At 36.5% G+C, this 25,666-nt stretch overlaps 2 protein-coding genes across 3 annotated transcripts in view; one reads left to right on the top strand and one right to left on the bottom strand.

The window, feature by feature from the left end:
* Positions 1–25,439, top strand: part of LOC144451071 (vacuolar protein sorting-associated protein 8 homolog) — a 53,575-nt gene extending 28,136 nt beyond the window's left edge. For both annotated transcript variants that reach the window (XM_078141842.1, XM_078141841.1), the window contains 13 exons: positions 8,022–8,106; positions 8,930–9,028; positions 10,052–10,141; positions 11,293–11,499; positions 12,643–12,802; positions 13,171–13,268; positions 13,609–13,690; positions 14,073–14,155; positions 14,497–14,577; positions 15,377–15,543; positions 15,990–16,203; positions 21,791–21,862; positions 23,329–25,439. In XM_078141842.1, coding sequence (XP_077997968.1) covers positions 8,022–8,106; positions 8,930–9,028; positions 10,052–10,141; positions 11,293–11,499; positions 12,643–12,802; positions 13,171–13,268; positions 13,609–13,690; positions 14,073–14,155; positions 14,497–14,577; positions 15,377–15,543; positions 15,990–16,203; positions 21,791–21,862; positions 23,329–23,457 — 1,567 coding nt within the window. In that variant the 3' untranslated portion in view covers positions 23,458–25,439. The remainder of the gene's footprint in view (positions 1–8,021; positions 8,107–8,929; positions 9,029–10,051; positions 10,142–11,292; positions 11,500–12,642; positions 12,803–13,170; positions 13,269–13,608; positions 13,691–14,072; positions 14,156–14,496; positions 14,578–15,376; positions 15,544–15,989; positions 16,204–21,790; positions 21,863–23,328) is intronic.
* Positions 16,961–19,661, bottom strand: LOC144450686 (E3 ubiquitin-protein ligase TRIM45-like). Its single transcript, XM_078141346.1, has one exon. It carries the CDS (start codon positions 19,636–19,638, stop codon positions 17,281–17,283), a length of 2,358 nt encoding a protein of 785 aa, XP_077997472.1. The 5' UTR covers positions 19,639–19,661; the 3' UTR covers positions 16,961–17,280.
* Positions 25,440–25,666: the final 227 nt, after the last annotated feature.

Here is a 25,666-nt window from a genome sequence, read left to right as displayed (position 1 = left end):
TGGAAAACATTGCTGATTGTCCCATTAGCTTTACCTTGGAGGACATCACTGATATCCCTGTTAGATTCATCTTGGACATCGCTAACAGAAGTGGTGGCTTTGTCTTGGTGGACATCACTGATAGAGGAATTAGCTTTACTGTGGAGGACATCACTGATATCCCTGTTAGATTGATCTTGGACATCTCTAACAGAAGTGTTAGCTTTACCTTGGTGGACATCGCTAACAGAAGTGTTAGCTTTACCTTGGAGGGTATCGCTAACAGAAGTGTTAGCTTTACCTTGGAGGGTATCGCTGACTGAAGAGTTAACATTGTCTTGGTGGACATTACTGATAGCCACATCAGCTACAACTGGTATAGTGCTTGTCAACTCAACATCTTTTGACCACAACTTATCAGGTTTAGATAGATCTTTTGATACATTGGATTCTGCTATTATATCATGGTGAGCAGGGTCACCAGAACCAGATTTTGTTACAGTTACTGTTGAGTCGTTGTCAGCTAGGTGAGTATTTGCATTTGTCTGGGATACTGTCAACCCATCATTGGCAGGGCCAGCAGAACCCAACAGAGTCACAGCTGGACTGGTGTTTGCTGGGTGAGTATTTGTTTGGGATACTGTCAACCCATCATTGTCACAGCCACCAGATACAGGCTTTGAGACAATTACATCATTGTTAGCTCGGTTAGTATTTGTTTGGGAATCTGTTACTGTTATCCCATCATCAGCAAGGCCACCAGACCCAGACATCACCAATGTTGAATTACCATTCGCAGGACAGGTATTAGTCTTGGATATGGTTTCTAACCTCAGTGTTTCATTGGAATTGTTTTTATATGTTGGTGCAGTAGAAGAATTCATGGTTACATAGTCATTCTTTGTATTGTTCATGTTATCCTCAGCGAAACCACATCCACTTTGTAGATCAGATCTTGGTGACAATGTTGCATACTTGTTGGAGTCACCCATCAGTTTTACAGGTTCTTCATAGTCGTGTTTATCACCATTATCTGAAGCAGAAAGATATATGTCATCTAAGGTGTCAGGTAGCTCAGAATACAAGTTTTCCTTATCACCTAGTTGTGAGTAGGTGTGGTTGTCAAAAGTTCCTTCACCTAGTTTACCATTTTCTACCACTATCAATGGAAGTTTTCTAGATTGAATGTTGTTATCTTCATAAGAATTCATCTTCTCTTGTTGTGCTGTGTTTAAATCTTTGCTCTCCCTAGATAATGAGTCAAGATGCAAATTATCGTGCTGGGCAGGATTGCGTTGTTTTTGTAACCTCTTCTTGTAAAGGACAGCACCAACAATGCACATAAGTATGCCCAATACAACGACTCCAACAACAGCTGCAGTAATGATTGTTAACCATGATTCTTGTTTGTCTGTGACTGGATCTGCCCCTGCTGTGATGCTGGGAAAGCTATCTGTTGATGGCGTATTCACTGATGTGGTGTCTTGTTGGGGAGGGTTAGAATGAGTTGTGGTGACTGGCACAGTGTTGATGTTCAGAGACAATGTGACAGTGATATTCCCTGCTGGGTTTGTAGCTAGGTATGTGTATAACCCACCATCCTCAATACCCACTGAACTGATAAGTAGGTAACTGTTTGCTTGTATCTGATACTTTGCTGAATCTTCTACTAAAGTGCCATCTGACAAATACCATGACACTGATGGATCTGGATAACCAGTCACGTTGCATGGCAGCAAAACAGATTCTCCAATATCAACTGTAAATTCAGTACTTTGTAGTTGGATCTGTGGGGCAATACACTGGAAGTTGTTTGAGTTTAGATCTTCAATGAACAAACCTGATAGCATGTCAGGTGTCTGGCATTTAGGAGAGTCAGCAATATTAGCCAAGTTGTTCGCCAACCAACCTAAAAGACAGTCACATCTCCAGGAATTGTTTTGCAAGTAAATATCAGTATTCATTCTTGGGCTACTAAAGATATCATCAGGGATAGTCTCTAATAAATTGTAAGTGAGATCAACTTCTACCAATGCAGATGGACCTTCAAAAGCACCAGGGTGGACCTTTGATATCCTGTTTTCTAAAAACCAAAGCGTTGTTAACTGAGTGTTATTAATAACGCCATGAAAAGGCAGTTCTGTGATGAAGTTATACGAAATGTCAAGTTCACGTAAAGCATTAAGTTGTCCAAGAGAGCTTGTCGGCAGAGTAACAAAATGGTTTTCATCCAAGTATAGAGTGTTTAAGAAGGGCATAGTATCAAATACATTGTTTGGGAGGTTTGTCAGGTTGTTATCTTTCAAACTGAGTGATGCAAGTCGGTTAAGATGCTTCAGTGTTGTCGGTAGCTGCATCAGCATGTTGGAATCTAATTCTAAGTGGGTTAAACTGTTAAGTGCAGTAAACAAATCATCTGGTAGGTTGTTGTTTTGTACTGCTAGAATGTTCTTCAAGTACAGAGTTTGCAAATTAGTTAGGCTACCAAAAGTCTCACTTGACAGCTGTGTGATTGGGTTATCAGATAAGTCCAGATTAATCAGAGTATCAAGACCTTGAAGTAAACTTTCTGGAAAACTTGTGAAAGAGTTCTTGTCTATATTCAGTGTTTGTAAATTATTCAGTCCAGCAAAGATGCCTGTTGGTAGAGTTGTTATTTTGTTGTTTCCAAGTTCCAAAGTGTGTAGTTGATACAGGTTCTGGAATGTTCCGTTTTCTATGTTAGCTATGAGATTTCCATCCAGATCTAGCTCTTCTAAGTTGACTAGTAAGTTGAAATGATGTCTTTTCAACTCTACAATCTTGTTTTGTTGTAAGGCAAGATAAGTCAGGCTGGTGACATTATCAAATGTACCCTCCTCTATGCTTGCAATTTCGTTGTTGAAAACGACCAAGTGTTGTAGAGATGACAAGCCACTGAAATCACCGACAGAAAGATCTGTTATCTTGTTAAATGTCAGATATAAGATTTCTGTGTCCATTGGTATGCCTGATGGCACAGATGTGAGATCTTTGCTTGAACAGTCAACTCTTGTTCCAGTACATGTGCAAGGACTAGGGCATGCTGTTACCATGATGACGGATGCCATGGAAACACTCAACAAACAGAGTAGTAGGTGGAGGTTGTTCATGGTTGCAGTAATGGTATTCTGAAGAAATAAAACAGAAAGCACTTTGATTTAATATTTGCAAAAAGTTTCTGAAGTATCACTTCATCAGTTAACATTTATTTCAAATGGAACAGCTTTGATGCACCCTGATAAAAGGGAAAAAAACAACAACAAATAATATGATTGAAGTATTTCAACATCCTGTGAGAATGAAATTAGACCATTTTTATGTAAACCTGGTAGAGAAGAGTTTTCTGTAGTGAAGTAATCAAAGTTAAAAAGTTTGAAATAGAGCTAAATTACCTGTAACTATAAAGATGTTGTGTTGAAGGTCAAGTGGACAGGATTAAAATCTAGGTGTGAAAAAGAGTTGTCTAGCAGGACTGGAGAAAAAATTGGTCCAGAACAAAAGAATGATCCTGTGTATAGTTCTTATGATTCTAGATAACACCACATGTAAAGCGTGAACCTAGTATTGAATCCCTGGCCTTTAAAAATATTTACTACAACTATTGCCGTTCCGATTTGATTCTATCTGAGTAATAGTTGATCAGTAGTTGGCATTTGAAATATTCTTTGATGTTGCTGGCAAGAGATAACTAATCAGTCTATACAAGTATCAATTGGGATTTTGAATACATTGTACCACACTTTTTTGCATGCACTACATATATGCCAAGTGTACCTGCAAAGTATTTATTTATCGGAAGGTATTTTTTTTCGGAGACTGGTTGGTCACCTATTGCCACCACCATCAGTGTTTTTGCTATGGTTGGGGAACCCTGGTAACTCAACAGAAAGGAGAAGTCTGGTAAAACTGGTATAGGTTCCAATACATTGTACCATAATTTTGGTGGGTAACCCAGTAAAATCAGTTAGATTTTACCTGCTTGCTGCCAACCATTAACAAGAAAACTGACCATCAATGAATATTTCAAAAGTTCAGCCCAAATAAAGTGTTGTCTTGATAACAAATAGGATGTAAAAACTGCTGTGGTTTGAAAATGTACAACAACCATTTTACTCGAAGAATTCTGGTATGCTCAATTATGTCAATATTACACCTGTGGTAATTAAACAGCATTCATTGATATTCCCAAGTGCCAAATGTGTCTATAACTTATAAGGAAGTGAAACTGGTTTGACAGCTAAAATAGCACCTTTCTGTGATATGCTTGAAGATTGTGTTCAAAGCTAAACTTCAGGGCAAAATAACAGGCTTTAGAAACAAAATAGTATGAATTAGCCTTTGTACAGAACAGATTATACTGAAAAATACCTAAAAGTCAATCTTTCTTGGCATGTAAAAGAGTTATGTGACAAAGCTGAACCAGAGGACAAAATAACAGACTTTAGGAATTCAAAGAGAATATAATTTATTGTACAGACTATATCAGTTAAGGCTTCTCTGAACTGAAAACAAAAACCCACTGCCTTGTTCCTTAAATCGTAACTTTGTGGAATTCTCACAACTTTTTTATGTTTATACTTGGACATAAGTGTTGTGAATAAGGTACTAGAATTTAATGTAGAGTTTTCAATCAATAGTTTGTCCTTTACAGTACAATTGCAATCTCTTTATGTGATTTTATGGATAGCAATACAGATTTGTAAACTGTAGATCCGGGTGAACTTTTTACTTTTTACTTGAAAGGTCTCTAAACCTTGAGGTTATACATAGCAAACAGTTTTACTACTATTTGTGAATGACTGGAGTCACTGAGTCATACTAACTGTTGAGGTATGTCTATCTAAGACCCCAAATACAGGTGAAGTGAGATCAGAACTGAGACTCTCAAAATGAAGAACATGCTAAGTGAGACCGTGTCTAAGACTGCTTTTGAGACTTTCATATATCAAATAGACTAATTGCAAGCAAACCTGAGATCGTCTTTCTTTGAGACAGGTAAATGAAATGGTAGCATCATAGCCTAGAATTTCGTCTAGTGTGGCCCATACAACTTATTATGTGTAATTCAAACCTTGATCTGTTCAACTACAAATCTCAAAACAGCAGTACATGTATTATCTTTACTGTGTGAGTACCCCTTCCCCACCCCACTGTGCTGTAACTGCCAATTTCAGCTACTACAAACTGTATTGACAATAGTCGTACTAAACATACTCTTTCAATTAACAACAAGACAACCATGGATATCACTATGGTGATAAACGACAAGTGCTTTGTGTACCAGACATATACTTACAACGCTTCACGTTGTGTTCCACAGGAAATATGAGACCTGGTTTGGCAGGTTTTTGATTACCAATCGGGATTCTTATCAGTTCATTAACAAGTTTAAAGGGACACATGCTGAGTTTAAACATTTTTTGAGGTGTAATTTTTGCTGTAGATTGAAATACACCTGTTATATTCTAATTACTCATGCATAATTATTTAACCATCACTTACTATTGGTCAGAATTCAAACTTGGTATTCAGGATTAATACATAGATGATTCAATGACATGATTTAGTATATGTTTACAAAGATTAAGAATATCGAGTAAATATTGAGGAAACCACTACTGTGTTTTCATGTGTGCTAGCAATGCCAGAATACGTGTCAAGTGCCTTCAAAGGTTTGCATCGACATTAACATAGTAGTATAGGTCAATTGTGTAATGTACCAGTGCTTACTTGCACTGGTGAGCACGCATACTAGAAGTATTTGCTCTACAGTGCAATACCGAACAGGATGTACAAACAAACTACGACACTGAGAAATAGTCAGCAAAGTTAAAACTTTGTACAACTGTGCAACTTTTCAAATATTCTGAACAGAGTGTACAAACTGTAATAAAAGTTTGAAAAAAACAGTTAAATATAAGTTAAAACTGTGTACAACTTTGAAACTTTTCATCATCAATATCATAAGAGTTGGTTAAAACACAAGAAGAAAAACACCTTCTCAATTCAAAATTGTATTAGAATAACTTTCCTCTGATTATGGAAAGTCCAGGTATTTTCCACAGAGGTTACTCTATGGTGTAAATAAGGAACCTATGAAGCTAAAAAAAGAAAGAAAAAAAACTAAGAAATGAAAAACAACCTTGACATAACTCTGTACAGATGAAAACAGATTTTGTTACCTCAGATTTAGTCCTGTATCAGTATTACACAATTGAAAAGTTTTCTTCCGGCGACGAGAAAACAAAATCCTTTTTTAGTGAATTACATAGACCTGCCAGGTAGTACACAAAGTTATGACTTCCAGGTAATGTAGAAAGTTATGATGTGGTGACTGTAGACGCTGCCCTGAAGTATGTCCTAATGTTGACTGTTGTGTTTGTTATGTAGATGAGTCTGTATTGTTATGTAAATTAGTATGTATTGTTATTTAGATTAACCATTGAGTTGAGTGACTCAGTGCATTGTATTATGAACTCTGACCCTATGTTCTGACCTAGAGTTTACGGAAGTAGAAATAAAAAGAACTATATTGTCAATTTGTTAAGTAGAGAGCAGGTACTTTCCAAGTGACCACAGTAGTGATAATAGATTCCATTATTAAAAAGAACCTAAGAAGGAAGTTCATCTGAGTTTGAACTCCAGTATTGAATAGCTTGAAATTGTACCTATTGTGAACAGCCAGGCTATATTACTCACTCTCAGACAAACAAGAAAACTGTGTGTGTGTGTGTGTGTGTGTGTGTGTGTGTGTGTGTGTGTGTGTGTGTGTGTGTGTGTGTGTGTGTGTGTGTGTGTGTGTGTGTGTGTGTGTGTGTGTGTGTGTGTGTGTGTGTGTGTGTGTGTGTGTGTGTGTGTGTGTGTGTGTGTGTGTGTGCGTGCATGTGTGCATGTGTGCATGTGTGTATCCATATTGTTTTTGTTCATACTGATTTGTATTTTTGGCCTTTGAATGCAATAAATGTGTGTGTGTGATTATTAATTTGAACAATCAACAGGTACACATATCAGTTACCATACCAACAGGTTGTGAAAACGTCCTTTGTATGTTTTAACCTTTCACATCAGCTGAAAGCTGTTTTGTGAGACTGAGTTTGTAGTGAAAGCAAATATCACAGCTCTGTCTTCAGGGACTCAATAGAAAGTAAATTCTAAACTTTTTGTGTTCATCAGGGTTGTAATAAAGGATATGTTTTTGTCGTCAGTCAACAAGTGATCATAATTTATAGTCTACAGTGTTTTTGCTAAAGTTAGGGAACCCCCAGTATAAACAGCAAGGGGGGAATAGGGGAAAAGTTACATAGTTTCCAATACAATCTACCATAATTTTATTTGGGAACACTGTTAAAGTTACCAGGGACCCTGGTAGATTTTACCTGTGTACCTCCCTTATCAAAAACACTGTACTGGTCTATTTCTGTCAAGTTGCTGATGTCACTGTGTGTAAATGTTATAGAGAATGTCATTGTAGAATCAAGTTGCATGGATACTGAATTGGAAAATTATTCTTAGACTAAAACTTGTTAAAAGTTAATTATACAGATTATGTCATAACTTTAAAGTAGCCATATGGATGAGGATTCAGTATTTCTTTTTAATTTTTATTTATAAAACAATTTTATCATGACTTCCTACTCGAAAAATTGATGTGAAACAATGTATGCCAAGTCCTTGTTTATAACTCAATACATTGCAAAAGATTAATAAATGTGTAAAATCTTTGTTATTGCATGTACAATAACAAACTTTTGCACATGTTTATCAGTGTATGGAGCTACAAACATAGACTTTTCAATGCTGTTTCATACTGATTTTTCAAGTAGGAAGCCATGATAAAACTGTTTTATAAATTAAAAATCCAAAATAACTATCCAATCCTCATCCATATGGTTACTTTAATATGACAACTGAACCAAGCCCATACTTACTGATATTATCTAATAACACCAAGGCCAAAATTCTTCACAACCTGTGATCCAACTAACTAACTAACTGGTTTAATATTATTATTTATCTTTCAGTTATCGTGTTTGTGAGTTGTTGTATGATAGAAGAAGGGACTATTTTAAGATTTTAGAGTGTTATTTGAAGGACTCAGCGAGACAGGTGAGTGTACCTTGATCAATGTACATTTACTTTTTTCACCACACATTCATTCCTCTAGATTTGGGGCATTGTCTTGGTTCAAATTACCCAAATCCAATTTATTATCGTTTGAATACTTCACGATATATTCGGCCACTCCAGCATATAAACTACCTGTTGGGTCTTCCCCTGGTGTATTTTGACTATAAACTTTGCTACTTGCCAGTGACCTCCCCAGGTAGATAGACTTCAAGTATTTGTTGGTGAACTTTCCAGGTGCTCTTTTAAATTCTTAATTTCTCCCCACAAATTGTGAACTGCTGGTGACCTATGTGGGTAGATTAGACTCCAGAAACGACTGGTGACCTCCCAGCTGCTCTTTTTTGGTGACATATTTTTTCTAAATTTAGAAGTCCACAGAGGACCTACATTCCCAGGTCGCCTTTATTCCTTGCACTTCACTGTTACCTTCACTTGTATTGTAAACTAGTTGCCCAAGATAGCTGAATGTTTCATTATGTTATTTATTTTTGTTGGGATGTTTATTTTGACCATGAATTACTCACGTGTATCATTCTATGTCACTTTTCAGCATGTTAGGGTACGTTAACAGTTTCGCATGTGATAAAGTATAAATCCATCTATAAATGAGTATATTATATATATATAAAATGAAGTTAATGCCATGGGTGCAAAAACCTAACCAACCCACCATGAAGTATAATAATACCTACCCACAGAAAACAAAAATTCACAATTTCATATCTTCAAACTTGTAGCTGTATGTGTAATAATATTATATTTGTGAAATATGAATTCAGTATTCCTGAATGTTACATTGCAGCACCAAGCCTTCTTCTTTGTACATGGTGTGATGTCTGAAGGATTTTACACCCAGGAAGAGAAAGACGCACTACAACAACAAGTCATACAACACTTGGAGGTAAATTCTCAACTATATCCAAAATACAACTGAAGAAGTTGTTTCCTTTCTCTGGAATCATATTTTTTAGTAGTTCTGAACTCAGAACATAAATATTGTACCTAGTATATTTTGACTATATCACTCAAGTGTTATATTGTCATTTGTTTGGAATTATTTTGTTCCTAGAGTGAGCATAGAATAGAATAGAATAGAATAGAAATAACTTTCTTATCCACAGTGTATATATGGAAAATCACTTTCAGTCACTCAGGTCAAAGATTGACATACAATAATCAAAGAACATAAATAACAACAAGACAGGCTAAAATTACGGAGACAGTGCTGATCAACAGCAAGTTAAAATGGGAATTGGATGAGATAACAGCTATAAAGACGACATAAACGTGAAGTTAAAGTTCCCTGGAATTTAAAATTGAAATTGCTGATGGAATAAAAGAACGTTTATAAAAATTCCTGCGTGCGTTTGGTACACGAAATCTGCGACCAGAGGGGAGTTTTTCATCCCTTTCTACCAGCCGCTTACTCTCAGAACAAAAAACAAACAAAACAAAAACCATAATGACAAATGACTATTTACAAAGGAAGTAGAGGTAGTGAAAGAAATCAAGCTGTATTATGTACTACATTACAAATGTAGATGTTAATCAGATTTGAAAATTGCACACTTCCTCATTTAACCAATTTTTTAGAGAATTTGTAAAACTGCTGTAACAAAGATTGGAAAATTGTGATAAAATACTTCCCCTTTCACTCAGCTATAATATAACTTATGATTTTAAAACACACATCTGTATAAATGAGTGATGAAATCTTTTAAAATATCCACACTTCTCCTTAAGTTCCATCGCAATTGGTTAAAATAATAGGAACTCATTAAAAGTTTTTGTAAGTATGCACATGTTTGTCACATGAGTAAAAGTTATGTATTTTAGCCAAAATATTTGAACTTTCTTCTGCTTTGCTATGCTTAGTAATGAAGCTAGGATCAAAGCAGTAAATGACCACATTGTATATTGACAGGAATTGGTAACCATTGACAACAAGGCCATGGGTCAGTTGATATTGTCTGACCTTACACATCCAATAGCAGATATAGTCACCAAGTTTGAGGTAAGTATTGCTCAACACTGCTAAAACCAAGTCACCAAGTCAGCCAGAATTTATTTTATAATTATGCAAAACTCTATTGCATAGTTACCTACTTTTCTCTCTACTATTTAGTAAGTTTAGTAAGTTTAGTAAGTTTTCATAGAGCCTCATCCAGCCAATGCCAAATACATACTGTACTTTAAAGATTTAGAAATTATCTGAGGATGTAACATGTACATAAATGTGATTTTGAGTGATATCAAATTATGTTTAGTTTTAGTTTATTTCTTAATCGGTGCTGGCCTCAGCCCCTTGCACAGAAAATTTACAAAGATATACAAAAGAAATGTGATGGAGATCCATGACTGTAAACAAAATATGTAAGTATATACATTGAAGGAATATCTTGTTACATCCACTCAAAATTATTAAAGTTAATACATACAATTGTACGACAGGTGCAATTCAGGTAAACTTCCACGTCTCTTGAACGCATTAACTAAATACAGCGACAGTTGTGAAATAATACATTTGTTCTGTGAAGACAAAAGTTCAACTAACTTATTTGCATGTACATTTGTTCTCCATGACAATGGTAAGTATGTGTATCTGATGTCCTCATACAGTGGACACTGGAACACAAAGTGAAATTCATTTTTTTCTATTTTGGAGATATTTGTAACTTCCTTACAGTGCATACAAATTCTCTGTTCAACTGGCAATTTCAGGTGACGACCGATTTCAATATTAAGTTTATGGGTTGAACAACGGAAATTTGCTAAAATTCGTTTACGATTGTAACTCAAATGATCCAAATATTTTTCCGGTTCAAGAAGGGATTTGAACTTAGAGTAAACACTTAACCTAGTGGAGTCAGTTAAACTATTATGCCATTCTTGTTTATAACAGTCCTTTAATATGGTATAATATGGTATGGTATTATCAAATTATGTACTTAATAACAAGTGATGTCATTGGTCAAACTCGTGATTTCAAGTGATATCAAATTGTATTATACTTAATAACAAGTGCTGTCATTGGTCAAACTCTACTAATAGTCACTGAAAAGATGTTTCTTATGCAAATGAACATTTTTCATGCAAAACTAAAGTTTTGTTTGTGTCAGTACCTTGAAAGTGTCTTCAATTTTTTTATATTCTTTTATTTTACAGAGCAAACCAGTTGTGTTATATGAATGTCTGAAAGGTGTGTTTTATCATAAAGAGACATCAGGAAGTGCCATCCATGTCAGAGAACAAGCCATGATTGAACCAGAAGTCCAGGAGAAATACATAGAATTGATGTGTATATATAATATTAATGATGTATATACATATATTAGAAATACAGAGAATTATAGAATAGAAGAAACGCTTGAGGTGAGTTGTTAGTATTCACGTGGTAACTTTATTAATGGTATTTACACCCCCTTACTTGTATCAGACTTGATCAGTCAGAACTTTTTTTGTAACTTAGTGACTACCACTTGTCATTGTAGTTATCATTGTAATATGACAGAACCCCATGACGCGCAAGTGCAAGTGTGGCGTACTCAAGGTATTTGCGTGAGTGCTTGCAGTGTTCTCTGCAGCAATACTTTCATGAGTAGTGAGTGAAAGTGCAGTAGAAACTATCCCTGAGCACCTACACTGGTACTCACGCGGCATGGGGTTCTGTTGTTATTACAGTTATATGTTTATCCAAAACAACAAATTTCTGTAAAAATGACACAATGCAATCATGTGCTTTTGTGAAGAATGAACAATTGTGTTCTCATTTGCATATTATTTGCATTCAGATATACAATAATGTTTTTGGTATTGCACTGTAGTGCAAATACCGCTAGTATGCGAATGTACCGGTGCAACTTATCTCTAGTACATATGTAATAACAGTCATTATATACTTTCAATCAAGTGTGTACATACATGTACTAGTGGTATTTGCACTGCAGTGAAAGTCCAAAAAACATTGCATACTCTGAGATGTATGCAAATGAGCATGTGATCATTTGAAATCTCTCAAACTCACCGAAGTATTTTTGGCAAAATTTGCTGTTTTGGATCAACAGAACAACAAAACCTCACAATGTATAAATGCCATTGGGTGTATTTGCATAAATTCTTGCAGTGCTTTCTTCTACACTTTCACTCGCTATGCGTCAGAAAGTATGACAGCAGACAGAGAATGGTGTCAACAAGCACTCCAGCAAATACCCAGAGTACATCACCTTATTCTCTTGTGATGGTATTCTGTCATATTTTTCAATGGTATGGTTCTTTCGTATTGTTGTACAGAAGAATAAATTGGCCAGTACTGCTGCTTGTTTCACAGATTGTAGAGATGTATAAATTGACCAATGAAACTGCTTGTTTCACATATTGTAGAGAAGTGTAAATTAACCAATGATACTGCTTGTTTCACAGATTACAATGTACAAAAGTATAATTGACCAATGATACTTCTTGTTTCACAGATTATATGGAAATAAAACTTGATCAATGATACTGCTTGTTTCACAGATTGTACGGAAGTACAAGTTGACCAATGCCACAGCTTACTTATTGGAAAAAGCTGGTGATATTCAAGGAGCGTTTAGAATCATGCTAGAAACATTACAAGCTAAAGTGAAATCCTTTATAGAACTGACATCAAAAAGTAGTGAAGATAAGTCTGAGAGTGGTGAGTAAGAAATGAATTATAATTAACAATATATTCTGCTATTTCATATACATGTCTACTGACTCCAACAAGGCAGTGTGTGTCCTAAGAAAGGACTTCCACTGAACAATGAATGGGGCCCGGAGCAAATTGAAGTTTGTGTTTCTTGGCAGTTGTGCGTAGTGTATGTGATGTATGGTGTTGAAATGACTCTCAACACCCCAAAGTTTCCAATTAAACATAACAAGAGAACCTCACAAACAACAAAGTATAAATACTGTTAGCTGTAAATTTGCACAATTGCTTGCAGTGTTTTCTATTACAGCACTGATCTTCTCTTTAAAAGGACCCCTTTTAATTTTGATAGTGATGTCATTATCTCTTAACAGATGTTGCATTGTCATTTAGTGCACTCCATGCATCAGTTATGGTTTTAGTACAGCTATGTCAGAGAAATTCATCACGACTAGATGAGATTGAGAGACAGGTAATCTAACTTTGTTTTATTCTCTTTTAAAACAATTCAACTTAAATCAGCTCAGTAATGCTATAAACATGTAAAGTGTGTGTGTGTGTGTGTGTGTGTGTGTGTGTGTGTGTGTGTGCGCGTGCGTACATGTGCACACATGGGTGTACTTGTGCAAGTGTGTATGGCTCTGTCTGTGCCTGTGCTTGTTATATAAATGTATATGTATGTGTCATGTAGTATATGAGTGTATGTGTTATGAGTGTATGATTGTACATTCTCGTTTGAGTATTGCCAGGCAACTGTTAGGAGATCTACAGCTAATATCAAATTAATGTATTCTCTTATTAAATGTTTGTAGGCATTATGGTTTCCATTATTGGATCTGATGATGAGTGCACAGAGGAGAATTAAAGGGTCAGTCAACAACACACAATTTGAAGGTAAGTTTATGATTTATAGGGGATCAGCTAACGAAAATCAGTAATCCTTTGAGTTGTTTAGGATTAAGACTTTAAAATAATCATCATAGTTATTTGAAGTGATGACATGATTATGACTTAATTCTAGGGTTTAAAGGTGAAAGCATTTCATTGAGGAGATTTAAGGATAAAGGGATAATTTGAAAGGAAAGACAAAAAAATGAGGCAATTAAAAAAGCAATCAGCTGATTTATTGTCATGGAGTACTGACTTACTAAAGGGATTTTTACATTTGAATACCATCTGTTCCTTGAAGGGTGTGTTATTTTTTGTAAAAGGCGTAAAACTTATAATTTTGAACCTCTATTTTGACAAATTGTTTCATCTTTATTTTACCGTACAGAATTTAAAGAACTTACCAAACATGTGCTGAACAGCATGATGGGATACATTGCACTGCCAGCAATTCTTCAGAAAACGATGCAGGTATAAGAAGTACAATGTACACTTTTCATGACAACTACTGACTGTCTTAATATGTTGCACATCTTTGATATTTGGAGAACTACTGGTTGTCTTGGAAGAAGCATGCAGTTGGTAATGTTGTCATGGCAACCACTGACTTTAGGTGGAAGCACAACATTCCTGCTGTTGTCATGACTACTTCTGACTGTCTTGTTGTCAAGTATGAAGTAAAGTGATAACTTCCCGCTTTATACAAATGTAGTGATGTATGCAACATGAATATGTTATCGAAATTATCATTAGCTGTAAAGGCTTTTACTTTTTACTAGTGATGATAACTTGAGTTTGTATTTTGTTGACAGGATCCTACATATAGTAGTGGTAAGTTTGGTGACATGAGAGAACTGGTACTTGGTATGTTAGATACATACAACTATGAAAAGGTATTTACAAGTATATTGCATGCTGTATATATTATACATAATATCACATATACATGTACACCATGTTCTTTTGTTATTGCAATGTAGGTAGATGTTTGGGATTTCAGTGTCCTAGATAGATCAGTGTTTATGTGGATGTGATTACATATAAGTGTGTGTGTGTGTGTGTGTGTGTGTGTGTGTGTGTGTGTGTGTGTGTGTGTGTGTGTGTGTGTGTGTGTGTGTGTGTGTGTGTGTGTGTGTGTCTGTGTGTGTGTGTGTGTGTGTGTGTGTATTGTACATGATTGTCTGGTAGTGTGGGGTGCACACTGAAATTATGCATGATGGGTATGAGTGTGTGAATTACAGGCATATATGTATTATGTATGTGTGTTACACTGTTAGTGTACTTGTGTGTATGTGTACAACTCTAGTAGTACATCATGCATGACAGTATGTAGTGTGGGATGTACGTACACCTGTACATTGAATATGTATGCATGCATGTTGAAGTCACTAATTTATCTGAGTGCTGATGCATGCATACATGTACTCTTGTGTGTGCATGGGTGTATAAACATGTTTGTTTGTTTTTAATTGAGTCATCATTGTGTACATTATCAACGGTTAATGTCTATCACAAATTGTTTTAAAGTTTTGCAAACTTTCTCTGTGTAAATACATACCACACTTGAAGGAAAACCAGGTGCAAACTGCATTTTTGCAAGAAAAATGAGCAACTTTACTGAGTCTCAGAGTCTGTACTTTATCAAATGATAAATCCTTACTGTTCTGTTTTCATCATGTTTTTAAACTGCAGACCCTGCTGAAGACAACTAATAGTTTGTTGAACCATGACTTACACTGGTCATTAGCAAACCTCACTGTAGCTGCTAACAAAGGTCTGGTATCCAAAGATGATGTCTGTCATGTCTGTAATAAACCATATACCTACCCCATAGAAGAGGAGAGTGTACTTGTATTCAGGTGAGTGAGACAGCTAGTGTTTGTCATGTCTGTAATAAACTATATACCTACGTACCCCACAGAAGAGGAGAACGTACTTGTATTCAGGTGAGATAGTGTTTGTCATGTCTGTAATAAACCATATACCTACCCCACAGAAGAGGGGAGTGTACTTTGTATTTAGGTGAGATAGTGTTTGTTATGTCTGTCATAAACCATATACCTACCCCATAGAAGAGGGGAGTGTACATGTGCTCGCTCACTCACTCACTCACTCACTCACTCACTCACTCGTGTGTACTCACTCACTCACTCACTCACTCACTCACTCACTCACTCACTCACTCACTCACTCACTCACTCACTCACTTGCTCGCTCGCTCACTCACTCACAGACCGACCCACCCACCCACCCAACCAACCAACCATCACACTAATTTATTGTTTACTGTCATTCTTATTTTCAGTTGTGGTCATGCCTACCATTTGTCATGTCTTCATGCTGTTGGCAGTTGTACAATGATAGAAGGTCTACAACATTGGTTTTGTTATCAGTGCAATAGCAACAAAAGAGGGGGCATGAGGGACAGAAAGAAGAGCCTAACTCAGCTGTCACCTACAACAACATCACCCCCTACTCTGAAAGCAGCTACAAAAGGAGAGAAACATACAAAATCACAGGTATGCTTGAATATACTGTCAATCACTTTGTAACAATTATTTGAGGAGCATGGCTCAGCATAGGGACGTTCCAGATTGGAAAGTGAAGTGAGGGCTAACGCTAATGTTTTGTGATGGACACTAATCACATAGAAGTACATGAAGTAGTCAACAAAATATGTTTAATAATTTTAGTAAAATCTTGTGTCATTCCTGTTATTCTGAACATGGTTTTCATTGTCAGAAGTATCAACGATATCGCATTTGAATATTCAAAATATGAATCAGTTTTAGTACCTAAGACACTGTAGAGCCTGGGTTATGTTATGTACTGAGTTGTAAATGGTTCAAAAACAACCACAGAAGAGATTATAATACAAATGGATATAAATGTGTGCTGGGTAGTTGTCCACTATGAAGTAGTCTCTATTTGTATTCATTTAATTATGAATTTCAGATGCCTTTTTTTGTCTCAAATAATGTCTTGATTCACACCTAATACCTACGTCAGTTTTCTACTTTTCTTTTTCTTCTTTCTCTGATCGGGATAACCTCTCTATTTGTAATTCACTAGTTTTGAGATTTTCTATATTTATCATCACCAAATCCAATTTAATCTAGATGAGATTGAGTTGACGACAGCAGAAATTCCAATATTTAAATTGATTTGTGTTGTAATGAATATCTTATGATGTCATGTCCAAGTCATGCCTTCATTGGTAGGTTTTTAATGACATTAGTTACAAAACACCATATTTCATTGCTTATCAGAGTGGATCTTAAGCTTTAACATACACATCTTTTAAGTTTTAGCAAGTATTGAATACCTGGAAATATGTGATCCATCTTTCACAATTCTTTACTGTTAATGTTATATAACAGTTATTTATAACAACCATTAGTTTGTTACTGCCAGTGCAATAATATCGTCGTCTCTCTATACTCACATTGCCATCGTTGACAAGCATTCAGGATATGAATTCTCTCAGTCTGGCATTTAATAGCTGTTATTCAAATTCAGTACAGTTAAGTTCTACAACATCGTATAATGGAAATGTTCATCAGAAGTATGTGATGTCGAGTTGATGGTTTCCCTCTTCATTGAGTGAATATTTTCAGACAGTGACTCTTGTAGTCTACTACAACTACTTTGGCAGGCGAGTCATCAGTTACTGCTACAGAACATGGCCACACCAAACCATCCTCTTCACTATCAATACGACATATGAATTGACCCTTCTTGTCAAATTTCTGTACTCTCTTATTACGTTGTTCTGCAACATACAGAAATTCATCCTTGTCTACAGCCACCGATTCTGGCCCATGAAAATCACCATCTTCTTCACCATAGGAACCAAACTTATAAAGAAATTTACAGTCTAGGTTGAAGACCTGTACACAGTGGTTACCAATGTCTGGTACATACAATCTTCCTTGTCTGCTGACACATAGACGATCAGGTCCTTTGAACTCAGCTGGCCCAGTTCCATAGCTGCCTACTGTAGTGATGTATTTACCATACTGAGTATATTTCCTGATACAGTGTGTTGTCTTGTCAGTGTCATCACCTTTACCATCCCAGTCAGTCACATAAACAGTGCCATCTACAGGGCTGATGGCTATGCCCCATGGATACTTCAATTCATTCTGTCCAAAGAATCTGATGAGTTTTCCATCTTCATTACTAACCACTATGTGTTTGTTGTGCCAGTCTGTCGTGAAGTAATTTCCGTCATCTGACACAGCTACATCATTTGGTGTGAAGTCATTATTAAACTGAGTGAAGGTAATACTTCTAATATGATTTCCAACCATATCTACCACTTCTATCCTCCTGTTCCCTGCATCAGCTACTACAAATTGTCTGCATTTGTTCATGATGACACTGTGTGGTCTATTAAAGCATCCTTTTCCACTTCCCTTCTTTCCCAGGGTCTTAACTCGTCTTTTGATGACAGGAATACTGAAAGGCGATCCTTGTATAGGTTTATCTCCAATTGACATGGTAACTTGATGTCTGCCTTCCATTTCTCCTTTGACAGTGAATACTAGTGTACCATCTCTGTTGTCAGTTACTTTGACATCTTCTCTTGTTCCATCTGGTTTTCTCATCTCTATCTTCACAACTGGTGTTGGTATGACTTGTTGTCCCTGGCTGTCTTTAGTTCTGATCACTATGGCACCTGACTCTCCTTCTAGTAGCTTTGATGGAAGTTTGTCAACAGTACACTTGGAGGCACATATCTCAGAAGGTAGTGGTTTCACTTTTCCAGTATCGCTGGGCTCAAGTCTTGACTTTTGAATCCTGTATGGACCAGTATGTACAAAAGTGCTGGTTTTAGTTGTCACTCCGCCTTTCTCTGTCCTTCTGCCCAACAACCCTAACATACTTTGTCTTGGAACCACATCTGCTGGCTTAAATTCAATCACTTCTGGTGATATGTTTGGTTTGGTTTCCATAGTGATAAGGTCACCAATATGCTGCATTGTTTTCTGTTGATTTGTCATCAGCTGAGCAGCACTCCCATGATGCATCAGTGCTTCTAGATAACCACAAGTACTTGAAATGTTGCCATGTTTCATTTCCCATTCATCTATTTGGACTTCAGTAGTTTTCACTTTCTGTCCATACTCTGTCTTCAACTCCTCTACCAGTCTCTTCTCTTCCTTCCTTATTTTCTGTACCATCTCTTCTGCTTTCTTTCTCACCTTCTTTTCTTCTTCCTGACACTGTACTTGTAGTTTGTCTCTGGTCTGTTTGGCTGCTGATTTACATCTTTCAGTTTCCTTTTCTTTCAATCTCAGCTTTGTCACCATTTCTTTCAAATGTATGATGTACTTATCTGCTGCCTCCTTGAGTTCACTGTGGACATGTTTCTCACTGCGATGTTTAATCATGGCACAGTCAGTACACATAGTGACTTGACAGGTCTCACAGTAGTATTTGACTTCATTCTCTGGGTGAACATTGCAGTAGACTTTTGGTGGCAGCAACCGACTGGTGAGCTTTCCTTCTTTATACTCTTCTAGAGTGATTATGGTGTGATTTCTACTCACTGCAACCTTTCTGTGAGGCTTGGTACATGAAGGACAAAAATTAACGCTACAATCTACACACCTGTTTGTTGCTGTGTTTTCATCACATCCTTCACAAAGCCCTGGTTCTGACTCGTCACTTGGTTGGCACCTCCCTACGATGTCGAGCAGCGAGTTCATGAAGAAATTAGCTTTCAACTCAGAAACTCTGCCATTGGGTAACTCACAGGGTGTGTCACAAACCGAACATTGCAACCTACCTTGCCTTTCAACAATCTTGATCAGACATTCCTGGCAAAATGTGTGATCACATGGCAGGACTTTAGGATTCTTGTACTGCTCTAAACAGATTGTACAGGAAAGATAGTCTTCTCCAAGTTCTTTTAGAAATGTTTCCAAGTCTGGAATTGCAGTCGCCATGTTGGTAGGAGGGACCCTACCACTAAAGAACACCTTACCAAAAACTGTCAAAATTCTCAGAAATTATTAACTTCCTTAGTACCCTTTAGCTCATAAATATTTCACAGCCATGTCATAGTTATCATTGTCATTAAGTCTGTTGCCATGGTTGACTAGCCAAACTTCAAACACTTAGAGGCTCCTGTGAGAGGTCACAATGAGGGCAATGCATTGTTACCCAGAGCATATACAGCAGTGACATAGTTTTGTAGACAAGTTAAAACTTATGAGTGTGTACACAAAACACATCTTTAAACAGATTTATATGTTAGTAATTATATCTCATGATGGAAAAGCTTAACACTTTGTGTGTGTACATACATTATATACTTTGTGACCAAATGTTGTCTAAAATGACTGTATTACATGTGTGGACAAGTGCCTAGCAACCTGTTTACTGTGCTTTGACTTCCATACCTTTAGAAGACAACAACTTTAGCATTATGAGTCTGTGCAGGAAACTATGGGCAGAGCATTTGTGTCATAATAGTATATTAACATTCTTATCAGCACAGAACAGCCTGAATGCACTTACAGTGTATACAAACTCAAAATAGAATATAAGAATCCTTGGAAGGGTTAATTTACAGTTACTGTATAAATGTTCATCAGCTTGGTAGATCAAATGATTTAATACAAAGGTTATAACATACTTGTCTAGCAGTTCAGCTTTTAGCATCTAGTAGTCAGCTCTAATTATGGAATTTGTCATTCTGATGAGGATCATCGACCAAGACAGATCAAAAGTTCAATGCTAAAAACTTTTGAACTGCTTTTGTATATATTAATAACCTTTATAAATCAGTATAAATGTGTCCAAGATAAAACAAAGATTAGGTCATGAGTATTTTCCAGCTGAATGACGACAAATATTGGAGGATAACATAATTATACCAGCGCCAGTAATAAAAGAAAAATTGTTGAAAGTAATGGCAATTTTGAATGTTTTGACTCATATTTCGAACACAGCAGAACCAGTGATGTAGACAGGCATTGTTGTGACATTAAATGACCAGTGTATATATTCCATAGTTTTTGTTCTAAATGGCTCATGCATGGTATAACACCTGGTATTGGATGAAAGATACCTCCTACATACATAATATTATTTATCTATTTTGGGCCTCAAATATTACCGCTACCCATTTTTAACTGCATTAGAACTATATCTGAATGAAAGTATGGGTATCTATGCTAGGGGATATGAAGTATGCAAAAATACAAACACTTCTTTCTAATTAAAAGATGATATTTGTTGATAAAATCATCAATATAGTATTTGTGACAAACAATTTGTCCCCTAATGCTTGACTTGAATGTTTTAATATTCAAACAGGCATTTAAATAATGACCCCAATGTCACTTTGTTAGCTTCAGTCCATTTATTAGTGCCAAAATCCAGAGCGACTGTCACAGTCAATTTTTTGTTACTATAAATTACGTGAAAACAAAATGCTGACAGTGCAAAAAAAAAAAATCAACATCACTATCACCGGATGAAACAAGGCAGAGTCAAACTGTCTATTTGTGTTCATAGTGAGATCAAATGTAAATTTCATGTGTGTGCATGTGTGTGCATAGACCCTCCATCAACAGGATACACAGGGTCTATGGTGTGTGCACTATCATTATCTACGTTTTTGTTTGTATAATTCAAAAAATGTTTTTATGAAAACAATGTGGTGACTGATTGAAAGTCTATAATCAGTCTAGTTTTGTTGAACCGTTATTTGTGACTTTATCAAAGTTGACCAAATGATTGCCATATTTTTTAGATAAAGATCAACCAGTACGGATAACTATCAATGTATCATATATCTAGTACTCTGAGTAATATATTATCTGATGAACCACCTGCTGGTAGTAATCAGTGGACTTGACATGCAAGTGGCAGTTTACACATCCTCAAAAAGTCTGGGGTTAATGGACTTATCACATAGTCTGGATGCCAAGAATCATCTCAAACTCCAGACAAATCTTGAGATTCAATGAAGGATAGCACTAGACTATGTATCACAGTACTTCTAGACACACTGCCATATTGGGGTCATAATCATCATTGCTTTGTTTTCCATGATTAACACAAACAAACACTTCAACTCTGTTTTGACAGGAGGTTCAATTGGAAACAGTACAAGAACTGGCTCTGGCACACCTAAGAAGATCTACTAGAGGACCTTCAAGGGTAAGACTTTAATCAATTTTTTAGATTTGATATGCAGGGTATATTTAGTTCTTCTAGAGCAAATATAATTTGTTGTTGATTGCAACATAAACACATGTACACATCCACATACACCACACAGATACACTTTATGCACATGCTCTGTTCCCATCCCTCTGTCTGTCTGTCTGTCTGTCTGTCTGTCTGTCTGTCTGTCTGTCTGTCTGTCTGTCTGTCTGTCTGTCTGTGTGTCTGCCTGTCTGTCTGCCTGTCTGCCTGCCTGCCTGTCTCTGTCTGTCTGTCTGTCTGTCTGTCTGTCTGTCTGTCTGTCTGTCTGTCTGTCTGTCTGTCTGTCTGTCTGTCTGTCTGTCTGTCTATCTGTCTGTCTGGCTGTGTCTGTCTGTCTGTCTCTGTCTATCTGTGTCTGTCTGCCTGTCTGTCTGTCTGTCTCTGTCTGTCTTTCTGTCTGTATGTATGTCTGTCTGTCTCTGTAACATCGTAACATAAACACATGTACACATCCACATACACCACACAGATACACTTTATGCACATGCTCTGTTCCCATCCCTCTGTCTGTCTGTCTGTCTGTCTGTCTGTCTGTCTGTCTGTCTGTCTGCCTGTCTGCCTGCCTGCCTGTCTCTGTCTGTCTGTCTGTCTGTCTGTCTGTCTGTCTGTCTGTCTGTCTGTCTGTCTGTCTGTCTGTCTATCTGTCTGTCTGTCTGTCTGTCTGTCTGTCTGTCTGTCTGTCTGTCTGTCTATCTGTCTGTCTGGCTGTGTCTGTCTGTCTCTGTCTATCTGTGTCTGTCTGCCTGTCTGTCTGTCTGTCTCTGTCTGTCTGTCTGTCTGTCTGTCTGTCTGTCTGTCATTTATTCTTGGTTATATGTAGCTATATAATCTAATAGGTAAAGAAGTCATTTAAAAATGCAAACAATTCCAAGTAAGTTTCACAGCCAGAAATGTAGCATTGCACATTTGATTTTTTGAAAATCTAGCCTGTAAGATACAACATTGAGGCCATGCTATCAGCTATCACTCAGACAGGACTGAACAACATGACTTATTTTAATAGTCTATCCTAAACCATGCAACTTGCAAGGAGATACTGTTATGACCTTTGACCTCCATATACATGGTGCCTTCTTTATTAAAGACATGCTTGTTGTATGATATGTATGTCTACTCAATATAAAATGTTATTCTACTACTTTATAGTGAGTGATGTGATAGGTCACATTGTTGACTTGTTAGTAATCTCCAAAACATGGACGTATTCAAGTCAGAATCTGAAATGAAGTGGTGCATATTATATGCTAATGTTTGGTCTTCCTCATTCTCGCAAGCCAGAGTTATTATTTCTTAAATAATTTTTGTGGGAGGCTCGTTAAGAACATTGCCATAAAACAGGCCGTGGTTTGCGACGATGGGTCTTCCTGTATACCGTTCAATATCTACCATACTAACTAAATTATCCCTTTATATTTCAGCTTGCCATTTTAAGTGAACTTTCTAGAGCCAACCGAGGTAATCCTGCCAATAGAGGAATTGTTAGTTCTGACAGTATTCTACATAAAGAAAGTTTTAAGCTTCAACTCTCTTCTCCACCACTGGAATAATTGTGTGATTACGTTCTTTGAATTATTTGTTAACCCAGTTTCTGAAGTAATGATGCACTGGACCAGGACCTCTTAAAAGTAATAACATGTCCAACTTCTGGAATACATACAGCATATTGTGTTGGCATACCACCAGATAAATGTTGTCAACTCGCAGTTGAAAGGTGACCCTACCCGTGGAGCAATAGAATGGCTCACGTCCAGGAATCATTGCCACCTCTGGAGTAATATGGCATTTCACCTTTGTAGCAATGGTATTGCCAAACTCAAGGAATCATCTTCCCCTCTGAAGTTTTTGCAGACCCTACCCTCTGGAGAAATGGTATAATCCACTGTATAAGGAATCATTCTCATCCCACAAGTGCCCCCATGTCTTGTGCAATCATGGCGTAATCCCCCAAGGAATCATCTCTTGTATACTCCATGAGTAATGGCAAGCTGTAACACTGGAATAATCTTATGGAATAAATATGTGGTTATTTTGAAATCAAAGGATGTACACCCAATTCTCACATGACATTGATCGATGGCAACAATTTTATCTCTTTTATGCTCAGTGCTTAAAATAAAACCACAAGGAGTACATACTAAGGATCATTCTTTTGTTCTGGATTAACTTTTTCTATAACTCTGGCAGACAACTGTGTTTCACACCTAAATTTCAATCCTATTGTGATGGGCCTGTAAGAAGACCTGTGAAAGTATTTATTTGAGTATATAAACTGTAAAATGTGTAATATATTAGTAGTAGCATTATTGATCCTTGCAGAATGAGTTGTATTAATATATAGTAGCTTTACTGAGGAATACTAAGAATGAAGTATGAAAAGTCCACAGAGTTCTATCTACTGCCTCGATAATCTACTGCTGCAGTATTATTATTAAACACTGTCTATAAAAAATGGTGTGGGACCCTGTTTTACAAGTGAAGTTGTACATGTGTATTTCCAAACAAGAAAGACTATAGAGTTTCAGTTACTTAGTATATGGCATGCTTTGTTACATCACACAACATATTTTGTTACAAATTACACATTCAAACAAAACAGAGACATGGATAGCCTTTGTAACTACAAGTTGCTAGACTCGTACAAGTTGTAGAGACAACCCTTAGGTCACGAGTACTAGTATTTTGTGGCTGAATGAAGACAAATATTTTAGAATAACATAATTATACCAGCACTAGTAATATCAAAGGGAATATAATGGCAATTTTAAACATTTTGACTCATATATTGAACACAGCAGGACCAGTGACATAGGCAAGCATTGTTGTAACATAAACATGCGTTGTCATGTTTCAGAATGACCAGAGTATATATTCCATGTTTTTTGTTCAACTTGGCTCATGTATGGCATAATACTACAAATATACAAATACTATGAATCTGGTAAGAATAATCCAATCAAGGTTTTAGCCTCTATGTCAATGTTGTAATATGGTACATTAATTTATGCAAGAAGGTTATTACACTTTTGTCACTGAAATAAACTGTCTGTATTAGCATAGATTAGCTACTCATAGTTCTAACAGAAAGCCAAAAGTGCTGGCCTGTCATACTCGAGGGGTTTTGCGTGGATGCATATATCTGTTCTGTGTGAAAGTGCAGCAAAGACCCATCAAGCATAGTGTAGATAACTCAAGTACCTTTACTGTGAGTCATAGTATTTCTTCTTAATTATGTTTACACAAGAAATTTTATTTTACAAACTGCAACTCTACAAGTGCATGATTGCGTATACACGCCAAATTTGCACTCTCACTTGCATATATGTGTAATAGTGTTTGGGCCAAATTTTGCATACATTTGATCATGTCTCTAGCAAATGTGAACTTGAAGTTCAATTATGGAAAAAATAACTCCAAATGTTTACCTATATATCTACACAATCATGTCTGTTATAACTGATGTACATTTTCTACTATGTAATGTCAAAAACTTTTGAGGCAAAAATGTAGTAGATATTTAGCCATATTTTACTCTGGTAAATAAAACAAAATGTTCCATGAATATTATATCAAGTGTGTATGTTTTATTGAATAGCTACCCTGACTTTAGGATGACGTGCAAATGTCTTGGGGTTGGGCAGTGGGGGTGGGGGTTGTGGTGGGGGTGGGGGTTGAACAGTGCACACAACTCTGACGTAATCTATTCAGACAAATGTGTGTCAAATTTTTCTTACAAGTTTCCCACGACATCCAAGACCT

This window comes from Glandiceps talaboti, chromosome 20, assembly GCF_964340395.1.
Source record: "Glandiceps talaboti chromosome 20, keGlaTala1.1, whole genome shotgun sequence".
Lineage (NCBI taxonomy): Eukaryota > Metazoa > Hemichordata > Enteropneusta > Spengelidae > Glandiceps > Glandiceps talaboti.
The sequence above is the reverse complement of the archived record's forward strand: the minus strand, read 5'-3'. Positions and strand labels throughout refer to the sequence as shown.